We start from the raw sequence: 13,783 nt of genomic DNA on the forward strand, positions 1-13,783 counted from the left end.
ATGGGATTTTGTGATTCTTCTTCAGTTTGTAGATACTTTAGTTGATTTAGGAGACACACAGATCTGCAGTACACATTTTATTTTAGGTGTCATGTCCAGAGATCTATGGCTTAATGAACTGCATTAATCAGTTTTTCCAGTGCTTCACATTCAACCGGAGTAAAGACAGAGGGTTATATTTCTAGTAGTACAACAGATGTACAATTGTTTGGCGAGTTGGACATATTCAGGAATAAAAGCTACAGCATAATTTAGCAAGTTTAAAATTGCTTGCAAAGCTTTTTGTGTCTTTAAATATGATATATGAGCAACCCGTTTAAGTCAAGTTTAATCACGCCCATCGTAATTATCATGCCTACAATGTTTACACTTGATTGGTAGAGATTAGGTAATGCTCTCTGTTCCTCTTTTAGTAATATTCTCAGTCTGGGTTATAGAGGCTACATGAAGTGATGCAGTGTGGAAACAGGTCCAACTTGCCTACACTGGCCAACACGTCCAATCTACACTCATCCCACCTGCCTGCATTTGGCCCATATCCCTCTAAACCTGTCCTATCCATGTACCTGTCAAAATGTTTCTTTAATGTTGCAATATTGCCTGCCTCAACTACCTCTTTTGGCAGCTTGTTCTATATGCCCATCACCCGCTGTGTGGAAAAGGTTCCTATTAGATTTCCCCCCCTCACCTTAAACCTATATCTTCAGGTTCTTCAATCCCATACTCTGGGCAAGAGACTCTGTGAGCCCGCCCACCCAATCTACTCCTCTCATGAATTTACAAAGATAAGATCTCCTCATCCTCCTGCACACCAAGGAATAGAGTCCTAGCCTGTTCAACCACTCCCGATAGCTCAGGCCCTCGAGTCCTGACATCATCCTCATAAATCTTCTCTACACCCTATCCAGCTTGACAATATCTTTCCTATAACACGGTGCCCATAACTGAACACAATACGCTAAATGTGGCCTCACCAACAACTAATATAACTGCAACATGACCTCCCGACTTCGATATTCAATACACTGATGAAGGCCAATGTGTCAAAAGCCTTTTTGACCACCATATGCCACTTTCAATGAACCATGCATCTGCATTCCTAGATCACTCTGCTCTACACCACTCCTCAGAGTCCTCCCTTTCACTGTTTAGGTTCTGTCCATGTCAGTGCACCTCAAATTTCTCTGTATTAAAAACGGGGTTCTTACGGTCCTTGAAAGTCCTTCAATTTGAAACTAGGTGGCGTTTTTTTCATTGTTTATCATGTGGATTTTTATTAAAAGTCTGCAAACATGAAATGTTAACAATGCTCCTTCCCTGTCGGAGGGTGTGGGGGAGCACTCAGACCCAGCAGAGTCAGACCACGTGCTGTTTACATCGTGGAGATTGTGGGCCTGGCGCTGAGCCTGGAACTTTGGTGAGGTGACGGTTCTGGCCCGCTGGTGGCCGGTGGAGAGGCGAGGGAGGGTCGGCGGAGTCATTGGTGGAGGCTCGTGGAGTCACTGGTGGAGTCACTGGTGGGGTCGAGATATGGGTCGTCGGCAGCAGTATTGGTGTCCGGAGAGACGGTGAAGGTCGGTGACAGCGGCTGTGGCCCCAACCTGGGGAGGTGGTGAGAGTGGCAGCCGCGGGAGGCAGTTTCGGTGGTCCGGGCCTGGTGGAGACCAAAACTGCACACAATACTCCAGATGCGGTCTCACCAGGGCCCTGTACAACTGCAGAAGGACCTCTGTAATCTGATGCTCAAATCCTCCCCTTAGGAAGGCCAACGTGTCTGCTGTACCTGCATGTTTACTTTCAGTGACTGGCATACAAGGACGCCCAGGTCTCGTTGGACTTCCCTTTTTCCTAACCTTACACCATTGAGATAATTATCTGTCTCCTTATTCTTGCCACCAAAGTGGATAACTTCACATGTATCTACATTATACTGCATCTGCCATGCATCTGCCCACTCACTCAACCTGTCCAAGCCACCCTCCTAGCATCGTCTTCGCAGTTCACATTGCCACCCAGACTTTGTGTCATCTGGCAATTTGCTAGTGTTACTTTTTACTCCCTCATCTAAATCATTAATATATATTGTAAACAGTTGCAGCCCCAGCACCGAGCCTTACGGTTCTCCACTTGCCGCTGCCTGCCATTCTAACAGGGACCCGTCTATTCCTACTCTTTGTTTCCTATCTGTCAGCCAATTCTCCATCCATGTCAATACCCTACCCCCAATACCATGTGATCTAATTTTGCCCACTAACTCCTGTGTGGAACCTTATCAAAGTCCAGATACACAACACCCACTGGCTCTCCTTCATACGTATTACTTGTCACATCCTCAAACAATTCCAGAAGATTAGTCAATCAGGATTTCCCTTTCATAAATCCATGCTGACTTGGACCTATCCTTTTACTGCTCTCCAAATGTGCCGTTATTACTTCTTTAATAATTGACTCCAGCATTTTCCCCATCACCGATGTCAGGCTAACTCGTCTATAATTCCCCAATTTCTACCTCGCTCCATTCTTGAAAAGTGGGATAACGTTAGCTACTTTCAAATCCACAGGAACTGATCCTGAATCTATAAAACATTGGAAAATGATCACCAATGCTTCCACGATTTCTAAAGCCATCTCCTTGAGTACCCTGGAATGCAGACCATCAGGCCCTGGGGATATATCAGCATTCAGCCCGAATATTATTTAACCCAATACTAATTCAGTTCCAATACTATCTACCTAATACTATTTCTTGCTTATTGCAAATTTCTCAGTTCCTCTGTCCCCTAGATCCTCTGTCCTCTGGTACATCTGGGAGATTGTTTGTGTCTTCCTTAGACATAAGCAAAGTACCTGTTCAACTCTTCTGCCATTTCATTGTTCCCGATAATAATTTCACCAGTTTTTGCCTTCAAGGGACTCACTTTTGTCTTTATTAATCTTTTTCTCTTAACATAGCTAAAGAGGTTTTTCTATCCTTCTTTAGATTCTTGGCCAGCTTACCCTCGTACTCCAACTTTTCACCCTGTATTGCCCTTTTTATTACCTTCTGTTGTTCTTTGAAAGTTTCCCAATCCTCCGGTTTCCCGCTTCTCTTTGCTATGTTATACACCTTTTCTTTTAGTTTTATTCCACCCCTAACTCCCCTTGTCAGCCACAGTTGCCTCTTACTCCCCTTGGAATCTTTTCTCCTCTTTTGAATGAAATGATCCTGCATCTTCTGGATTATGCCCCAAAATTCCTGCCATTGCTGTTTCACAAACATTCCTGCTCGGAACATTTCCCAGTCTACCTTGGCCAGCTCCTCTGTCGTGCCTTCATAGTCCCCTTTGCTCAACTGCGACACTGACACTTCTGATTTAACCTTCTCCCACTCAAATTGCAAATTAAAACTTATCATATTATAGTCACTACCTCCTAGCGATTAATTTACATTGAGTTCCCTTTATTAAATCTGGTTCATTGGACAACACTAAATCCAGAATTGCCTTCTCTCTGGTAGGCTCCATTACAAGCTGCTCTAAGAATCCATCGCGGAGGCACTCTACAAACTCCCTTTCATGGAGTCCAGAAGCTTCCTGATGTTCCCAGTCCACCTGCATATTGAAATCTCCCATAACCACAGCGGCAATCCCTTTGTCACATGCCAATTTTAACTCCTGCTGCAACTTGCACCCTATATCCAAGCTACTGTTTGGGGGGCTGCAAATACCTCCCATTAGTGTCTTCTTACCTATGTAAGAAGAAGTCCCTATGTCACACCTCGCAACGGACCAAATTTAATCTCTCACCAACAGAGCTACCTCTGCCCTCCTGCCTGTCCTTTCTGTAGGACATAACCCTGAATATTCAGTTCTTAGTCCCGATCCTCCTATAGCCATGTCTCTGTAATCCCCATAATGTCATAACCACCAATCTCTAACTGAGCCTCAAGCGTATCCAATTTACTTCTTATACTTTGCGCATATATAATACTTTTAATCCATTACTCAGCTTTCACATTGATTCCTACTTCACTTGGCCGTACACTCCTATCCCTTTGTGAGCTCTCTGTCGCATTAATTCTGGTGTCTTTCTTAACTTTTCATGTACTCTCTTTCCCTTTAAATCCATCCTTGTATTTCCAATTTGTCTCTCCTTCCCCTCCACTAGTTTAAACCCTTCTGTACCAGGGAGAGGTTGTGTGATGACGGAATATGGTGATTGTGGCTTAGTGAGTCCTGTGCCTTGTTTGTGGGAGAGATAGACTTTTTAATGTGGGGGGTAGGGGGTAACAATATTTCTAGGTCCCTACCTGGTCGGTGGGGCAGCTTTTTCTCTGGGCTGCCCCGTCGACCCGTCCTCGTGGCCTACCAGCGGGCGTGGAGCACCGTTTCCTGGCGGGGACCGCCCAGCACCGCTGGAGCGCTATCGCGGAGCTGAGCGAGCGATGCCTTGCCTGGGTCGCCGCCGTGGATCACCGCGCTGGAGCTCTGGTGAGCTGTGACCGCCGAGATCAACACCTCCGGGCTGCGGGTCTGCGGAGCGGAGCGGGCGGCGCCGACTTTAACATCGGTAGCCTGGGAGCTCCAAACCGGCGCGGCCTTGTCGGCTTCGGAAGCCGCGGTCTCCAGTTAGGAAGCGGCCGTTCCAGGTGGCCCAGCCGCTGAGAGGACTTTCCCGATGCCGGGGCAACAGCACCCGGCTAGAACGGCTAGGAACATCGGGCCTCCGTAGAGGCAATAGCGGAGGCCTCAATAGGCCTGACTTTGGGGGAACTCGAGATGGGGACTGGACATTGTGCCTTCCCCCTCAGTGGTAACAATTGTGGGGGGATGATTTTTTGTTTGTAAGTGAATATGTTAGTCTGTGTCCAAGATGGCTGTCGGAAGGGAGAGTGGTCGCTGGCGCGGTTTAGCTGCCGCTGCTCTCTCTTCACATTGTGTTTTTGATTTTTTTGTGTTTGGAGCGAATTCTGTCTTTAATTTGTGTATTGGTGATGTCCTTATTATTTATTTAACTCCGACTATATGTTTTCTCTCTCTTGTTAATCTCTGTAAGGTGTCCTTGAGACTTTGAAAGGCGCCCGCAAATAAAATGTATTATTATTATTATTATTGTGGAAAGAGGCATGGTTGGCTGATCAATGTTCTGGGTTTTCGTAGTTTAAGTGATCAAGAGGGAGGCAAAAAAGGTGGAGAGGTTGTGCTACTTATCAGGAAGATTATCACGGCTGCACTCAAAATGGAGGGCAAGACCTTGTGGTACTCCAGTACTAGACTGGAATAAGTCAAAATAGAACTTTACTAGGCAAGAGGTTTGGCGGGTAAACTGTGAGCAATTGTTATAGGGTACATCTACATCTAACATGCGGAAGTCATTTGATGATCAGTTGATTAGTCATAGAGTGATACAGTGTGGAATCATGCCCTTCGGCCCAACTTGTCCACACTTGCCAACCTCCATTTGTGTGAAGAAATTACCCCTCAGATTCTTTTCCCCTCACCATGAACCTATTTCCTCTGGTTGAAATTTACAAGTCGTCCTTAAATACAGGAGAGGTGCGAGAAGACTGGAGGGTGGCAAATGTTGTACCTCTTTTCAAGAAGGGCTGCAGGAAAAATGCTGGGAACTATATGCCAGTGGGTTTAACAGACGTAGTTGGTAAGTTACTGGAGAGTATTTTGAGGTATAGGATATACAGGTATTTGGATGGGCAAGGACTGATTAGGGATAGTCAGCATGGTTTTGTACTTGGGCGGTCGCGGCTCACAAATCTGATTGATTTTTTTGACGACGTGACCAATATTAGCGATGTTACAAAACTTACCTTCAGCTGCGCTGCAGTTCTGCCACTGGCTGCGTGTGCGACTCTGGAGCCTTGGGGGGGATTAAAATGCAGGTTTGTATTGCTTGTCGGAGAGGGATTTCCTCGGGCTGCTAGTTGTTGAAGAAAAATCGATCCGACTTCCGTTTCCGTTTTTTGTTAAAAATAAAATCGCTGGACAATTTACTCGCTGGATTAAAGTAAAAAGTGACTTCTAACGCCCTCAATGCCTTCGACGTCACGGATCACAATATCAGGACAAAACAAACAGTAAGTCATGTATTTCACATATAATCTTGCTTCTTGGGGTGGCTTTAGTCTAATTTTATGATGCAAAAGTGTTATTTAGGCCCCATATGAATTGGCAGTGTCTTGCCTGCCGAGATGGCCTTAAAACTTACTGCAACGGCAATGTTCCAATCGATCACATTCCAGAAACACCCACTTGCAAGATGATTTAAATCCTCATTTTCTTTGTACATCATGTCATAAGAGCATCTAAATCGTCTATATGTTGTGTTATTTTCTATCCATGATCAAAATTTTCATACTAAATATGCACAAAAGTTTTAGTCACGTGTATTGTGTAAAAAATAATAATTTTGATTATATTGAGAGTGGATGTTTCTAGATTATTTGGATACTTAGGCTATTAAAAATGTTAGCCTTTTCTTAAGAAATGGATATATCTTTAGATCTAGTAATTGAAATTAGATGAATTAGATTACATTGATTAGATGAAACTGATGAATATTAATTTTTTGTTGGGTATTTACTATTTGTTTTAACGTTTAACTTTAACATTTCTACCTTTTTTCTAGAACTGCAAATAATAACTTGTTTCTGTTAATGCTGTTCTGTGGTTTTTTTTCCTTTACATTTTAAACAGATGTCTCTGAAGAAGAAATGCAAAATTGTCAATCCAAATGCCCAGCAAAAGAGACCGATTTAGACAGCTTTCGCAGAGATTATCCGAATTTGGACTACTCCAAATGTGATGATCTACAGGACATTCTTAATGAGAAAGTAGTTGGGCAGAAAGACATGTCATGCGTGGTTGAAGAGCAAAAACTTGTGGTTTACAATGCCAAAATGGAAAAGTTGGGGAAAAACAAGGTGTACAGAGTTGCTTATTGGTTACAATCTGAGGAGTATGATGATGCTACTGATTATGATATGCCAATGTACCAGCTAGCAACTGATCTTCTCCATAAAGACTTGGTCTATTGCTGGAAATTGCAATTTATTTACCTATTTACAGCATATAATACAATAATATTAAAGTTCTGATCTTGAGAATATCACATTTTTGAATTTTCAAGGCAGTCTGGGTGTTTATTACTATTTCCGTCACTACAGTCAATTTTGTAATTAGCTACAATGAGGAACTAATTAATTATATGCTTTAATTTCAGGTCATCCAAGTAAGATGGTTTATATTTGTTTCAGAATGCTTTAATCAATAATAACTGAACATTTCATTCAGTTCCCTTAATGTTTAAGAAAGTTATGGGGTTTTGACTGTCCTCGATCACAGCTTTTGTGTTAAGTCAATGGAAAAGCAATAGGGAACAAGATGCTAATTTCCGAGTATGAAAATGGCCATAACTTTTTTAATACTGAAGATATGAAAGTCAATTAGGTGTATATTTATAAATGACTTAGACAGGTTGTTTGGTAGGTTTGTCGATGACACCAAGATTGCTGCAATCGTGGACTGTGAGGAAGGCTGTTATACAGCGGGATATAGATTGGCTACGAAAATAGGCGTGAAATGACAGATGGACTTTAATCCGAGCAAGCTTAAGATGTTACACTTCCGGAGGTCATATATAAAGTGAAAATATATAATTAATGGCATGTCCGTCAACAGCTTCAATATGCAGAGGGATCTTGGAGTCCAAGTTCACTCCTCCTTGAAATTTTACATATAATTCTGGTCACCCCATTACAAGAAGGATATGGAGGCTTCGGAAAAGGTGCAGATGAGGTGAACGGATCGGGGGATATTAACTATAGGGAGAATTTGGACAGACCTGGATTGGTTCTGAAGAAAGTGAATGGCATGTTGGCCTTCATAACACGAGGAGTTGAGTATAGGAGCACAGAGGTCCTTCTGCAGTTGTGCAGAGCCCTAGTGAGACCACACCTGGAGTATTGTGTGCAGTTTTGGTCACCTAATTTGAGGAAGGACATTCTTGCTATTGGGGTAGTGCAGCGTAGGTTCATTCCAGGGATGCGGGACTGTCATATGCTGAGAGAGTGGAGCGTCTGGGTTAGTATACTCTGGAATTTAGGATGAGAGGGGATCTTATTGAAACATATAAAATTATTCAGGGGGTTTGGACATGCTAGAGGCAGGAAACATATTCCCGATGTTGGGGGAGTCCAGAACCAGGGGCCACAGTTTAAGAATAAGGGGTAAGCCATTTAGAACGGAGATGAGGAAACACTTTTTCACAAAGAGAGTTGTGAATCTGTGGCATTCTCTGACTCAGAGGGCGGTGGAGGCTGGTTCTCTGGATAGCGGAGTCAGGAGATATGGGGAGAAGACAGGAACGGGGTACTGATTGTGGATGATCAGCCATGACCACATTGAATGGCGGTGCTGGCTTGAAGGGCATAATTTACCGTGCGAGGGACAATGTTTGTAGGAGATGTGTGGACCAATTATTTTTACATTGTGGGTGGCGAGAGCTTGAAATATACTGCCACGGTTGGTGGTTGAGGCAGATATGATAGATGCATTTAAAAGAGAGGCATATCAGAAAAGCATATCTAGCATATCTGATTTGTTGACTATTTCTGAAGCGTTAGAGGTGGTCTGCGACCAATTTTCATGTGTTTTCTTCTCTTGCAGCAAAACAGTGAGGGAATTGTTAAAGGAAAAGCTCGATCAGCTTCAGTGCCACTTCACGTGGGGCCCACAGAAGGAGACCATTGACCTGGATGATATGATGTACAGATTACAAGATTCTATAGATCTGAATTTGAAGTATAAGGCCAGGTCCTGCAACCAATTTGCATTTGTAAACAGCCTGCAGGGCAACTATGAAGAAGCTATTCAAAACTTAAAGGAAGCTGAAAAGATTCTAAGGGAGAACTACAAAGATGCATTTGAAAGAAGAAGCATCATCACCTATGGAAACTACGCTTGGGTGCATTACCACATGGGACAACTGACCGAGGCCCAATCCTACCTCGACAAGCTGGAGATGATCTGTAAACCGCTCACTGATGGCCCTCGCTATACAGCAATGATACCTGAAGTGTATGGGGAGAAAGGATGGTCATTGTTGAGATCGGCAGCTCAATACTATGAGGAGGCCATGGAATGTTTTGAGAAAGCTCTGGAGGAAGATCCCAATAACACGGAGTGGATCATGGGCTTTGCAACTGCTCTGTATCGTCTGGAAGCAATTCCTGGAACCCCAGAGAAATGCAAAAGTAGTCAGAGCGTGAATCATCTGAGACGTGTTCTGGAGCTTGATCCAGAGGAATCTTTGGCTATGGTGATGTTGGCCCTAAAACTGCAAGAGAACAAGCAAAAGAAGGAAGCAAATGAATTAGTTCAACAAGCCTTACAGAAAAGCCCTGATGTTCCAAAAGTGCTTCGCAATGCGGCCAAATTTTACAGACTAGAACAAGCTGGGGAAAAGGCAATTGAGCTGCTGAAAAAAGCATTAGGAAGAACTCCACACAACAGTGTCCTACATGACCAAATAGGTATGTGCTATAGAGTGCAACTACTTGAAGTGTTCAAAAATCCATTGAGCTCTGATCCTCAAAATCCTGAATTTCAACAGAAAATGGTGTTGATCGATCATTGCAAGCATCACTTTGGAAAGGCATTTGAACACCGTCCAAGGACAGCTATTAAATCACAACTAGATTATGCAGACATCTGTCTAAGAAATGGAGAGAATTCCAAAGCAGGGGAGGTCTACAGCAAACTGCTGGAGTTAGAGGGCATTAGTCCAGAAAACATGCAGAGAATATGGTTACAGGCTGGCTTATTTCAACTGCACAAGAGAAAGTCTGATTCAAATGCTGTCCAATTGTTCCAGAAAGGACTGAAGATTGAAAATAACTCCAAAGTATGGAAAATGTGTTATGAAAATTTGGACAAGTGGGCAGAAAAGAAACTTTGCCGGGATTCACATGATAGCAAGGCACTTGGTGTCAAAGGGTTACTGCATCAGATAGATGGGGACAAGTCCAAAGCTATTGAATACTTTGAAGAGGCCTTGGAATTCGATCCAAGCAATGAAGAATACCTCAGTGCTCTTTGTGAATTGCGCCTTTCGTTTGAAGAACATCATGACCTTTGAAAGATGCAATAAGATGCGATGGCTGCCCTGCCGGCGGTCTGTTTGCTTTTCCATTCTTTTTGCTATTTTTTAGTGTGTTCAAAGTTTGTTTTAATGCTCTTCAGTTTGTTTTACGTGGGGGAGGGGGTAGGGAATAGGGGGTAACTTTTTTTTTCAGGTTCTTACCTTGCCGGAGAGGTGATTAATTTTCGGATCACATTCTCCGGCGCATTCTGCGGCCTTCCATTGATGGAGCTGGAAGCCTCCTCGGACTGTCATGACCCCCACCGTGGGGCACGGACTTAACATCGGAGCGGATCCCTTGCCTGGCATCGCTCCCACCGCGGCCTGCGGACTTACCATCAAGCTCGCAGTCAGGAGAGGCTGAGTCAGGTGCTCCATCGTCGCAGAAGTTTCAATCAGCCCCGACGTGAGGTTCGATCGCCCAGCGCGGGGGAGCTGACATCCCCCCGATGCAGGAGCTTGATCGCCTCAACGCAGAAGGCCCAAACGCCGCCGGCTACGGGAGTCAAGATCGTCCCGTCAACGGGGGCTCGAGGCCCACGACCGAGGAAGAACTAAGGGAAGGGACTTGAACTTTATTTCGACTTCCATCACAGTGAGGAATGTGTAGGAGTCACTGTGGTGGATGTTCATGTTAAAATGTGTTTTGGAGTGATCTGTTGCTTTTAATTGTATGACTGACCTGGCCAATGAAATTCCTCGTATGTTGCAAAACATACTTGGTGAATAAAGTGTGATTCTGATTCTGATTCTGATTTCATCTAACCCAAGAAAAGCGGGAGTGAGGTGTTTGTTTCACTAATTATATTCTGTTCTCACCTTCTCCAAATTGTTCTCATGGGTAGAAAAGGGAAGCACTCGGACACAAGAGGAGAAAGAAAAAAAGGAAATAAACAGAGAATAAGAGACGGGGGGTTTCTTAAATGTGCATATTTTAATGCTAGGAGCATTGTAAGAAAGGTGGATGAGCTTAGAGTCTGGATAGACACCTGGAAGTATGATGTTGTGGCGATCAGTGAAACATGGTTGCAGGAGGGCTGTGATTGGAAACTAAATATTCCAGGATTTCGTTGCTTCAGGTGTGATAGAATTGGAGGGGCAAGAGGTGGAGGTGTTGCATTGCTAGGCAGGGAAGATATTACAGCAGTGCTTTGGCAGGATAGATTGGAGGGCTCATCTAGGGAAGCTATTTGGGTGGAACTGAGAAGTGGGAAAGGGGTAGCAACACTTATAGGGGTGTATTATAGACCGCCAAATGGGGAACGAGAATTGGAAGAGCAAATATGTAAGGAGCTAGCAGATATTAGTAGTAAGCACAAGGTAGTGATTGTGGGAGATTTCAACTTTCCACATAGACTGGGAAACACATTCTGTAAATGGGCTGGATGGTTTGGAGTTTGTAAAATGTGTGCAGGATAGTTTTTTTGCAGCAATACATAGAGGTACCTACTAGAGGAGGGGCAGTGCTGGACCTCCTGTTAGGAAATGAGATGGGACAGGTGGCGGAGGTATGCGTTGGGGAGCACTTCGGGTCCAGTGATCACAATACCATTAGTTTCAATATAATTATGGAGAGGGTCAGAACTGGACCTAGGGTTGAGATTTCTGATTAGAGAATGGCTAACTTTGATGAGATGCGAGATGATTTAAAAGGAGTGAACTGGGACATTTTGTTTTATGGGAAAGATGTAGAAGAGAAATGGAGGACATTTAAAGGGGAAATTTTAAGAGTACAGAATCTTTATGTTCCTGTTCGGTTGAAAGGAAACAGTAAAAATTGGAAAGAGCCCTGGTTTTCAAGGGAAATTGGACATCTTGTTCGGAAAAAGAGGGAGATCTACAATAATTATATGCAGCATGAAGTAAATTAGGTGCTTGAGGAATATAAGAAATGTAAAAAGAATCTTAAGAAAGAAATTAGAAAAGCTAAAAGAAGATATGAGGTTGCTTTGGCAAGTAAAGTGAAAGTAAATCCAAAGGGTTTCTACAGCTATATTAATAGCAAAAGGATAACGAGGGATAAAATTGGTCCATTGGAGAGACAGAGTGGACAGCTATCTGCAGAGCCAAAAGAGATGGGGGAGATATTGAACAATTTCTTTTCTTCGGTATTCACCAAGGAGAAGGATATTGAATTATGTGAGGTAAGGGAAACTAGTCGAGTAGCTATAGAATAGAATAGAATAGAATAGCATATGTTTATTGTCATTGCACAAACTGAGCAACAAAATTCCATTTGCTTCTCCTCCGTTAAAAGAAATACAACACAACAACCAATACACATATGTACAGTTAATAGTAAAATAATAGATACATTTTTTTTAAAGTTTAAAAGAATTTAGCGGTATTCCTCGAAGTTACTTCTTGCTTCCCAGTGTTCACTATTGGAGTTGAGCTCTTTTACTGCACATGGGTAGAAACTATTTTTTAGTCTACCGGTGCGAGCCTGCAGAGACCTGAGTCGCCTCCCCGAGGGTAGCAGAGTAAAAAGGTGGTTGGCACGGTGGGATGTGTCCTTCTTGATATTTATGGCCCTGCGCAAGCATCGGGCCTTGTATATGTCATCCAAGGAGGGCAGGTTAGCGTTTGTAATGCGCTGCGCAGTTTTTATAATTCCCTGCAGCGCCCTCCTCTCAGCCACAGTACAGCTGGCAAACCACACCAGGATTCCGTAGGTGAGGATACTTTCCACAGTGCATCGATAGAAGGACAGCAGCAGCGGCTGTGAGACGTTTGCTCTCCGTAGAGACCTCAGGAAATACAGCCGCTGATGTGACTTCTTCAAGAGAGTGACGGTGTTCATTTGCCATTTGAGGTCCTGAGAGATGTTTATTCCCAGGAACCTAAAGTCGTTGACTCTCTCCACCATGTCTCCTTTGATGTATAAGGGAGCAGGTTCCTCTCTCCTCTTCCTCCTGAAGTCAACGACAAGTTCTTTTGTCTTTGATGGGTTGAGTACCAGGTTGTTTTTGGTACACCAGACGGTCAGTTTTTGGACTTCATCCCTGTAGGCAGACTCGTCGTTGTTGTTTATCAGTCCCACCACAGTCGTGTCGTCCGCAAACTAGATGATCCTGTTTGTACTGTGTGTTGGTATACAGTCGTAAGTGTATATTGTATACAAGATTGGACTCAGCACACATCCTTGTGGCGCACCTGTGCTGAGCATCAGGACTGGGGAGTAATTGGACCCCATCCTGACAGTCTGTGGGCGGTCTGTTAAAAAGTCCTTAATCCATCCACATGTGTTTGCATTAACACCCAGATCAGACTGTTTGTCCACCATTCTGCTGGGGATGATAATATTAAATGCAGAACTAAAATCTACAAATAACATCCTCACATATGAGCCAGGACGCTCCAGATGTGCCAGTGCAGAATGTAGAGCTGTGTTGATGGCATCTTCCGTTGACCTATTAGCTCTATACGCAAATTGATGCTGATCCAGGGTGGGTGGGAGTGAGGACTTAATGTGGGCCAGGATCAGCCGTTCAAAACATTTCATCACGGTCGAAGTGAGAGCAACAGGTCTATAGTCATTCAAGCTCGTAATGAATGTTTTTTTGGGTACAGGTACGATGGTAGCAGTCTTAAAGCATTTAGGGACAGTGCACGTTAACAGAGAGAGGTTAAAGATTTTACTAAAAAC

General features: G+C 43.7%; 1 protein-coding gene across 1 annotated transcript in view; it reads left to right on the top strand.

Annotated features, from left to right (window-relative positions):
- The window catches only part of LOC116969466 (interferon-induced protein with tetratricopeptide repeats 5-like), a 37,167-nt gene extending 26,941 nt beyond the window's left edge, over positions 1-10,226 (top strand). The window contains exon 2 of the mRNA XM_033016360.1: positions 8,661-10,226. Coding sequence (XP_032872251.1) covers positions 8,661-10,131 — 1,471 coding nt within the window. The 3' untranslated portion in view covers positions 10,132-10,226. The remainder of the gene's footprint in view (positions 1-8,660) is intronic.
- Positions 10,227-13,783: the final 3,557 nt, after the last annotated feature.

This window comes from Amblyraja radiata, unplaced genomic scaffold (genome assembly GCF_010909765.2).
Source record: "Amblyraja radiata isolate CabotCenter1 unplaced genomic scaffold, sAmbRad1.1.pri S52, whole genome shotgun sequence".
Taxonomy (NCBI): Eukaryota; Metazoa; Chordata; class Chondrichthyes; order Rajiformes; family Rajidae; genus Amblyraja; species Amblyraja radiata.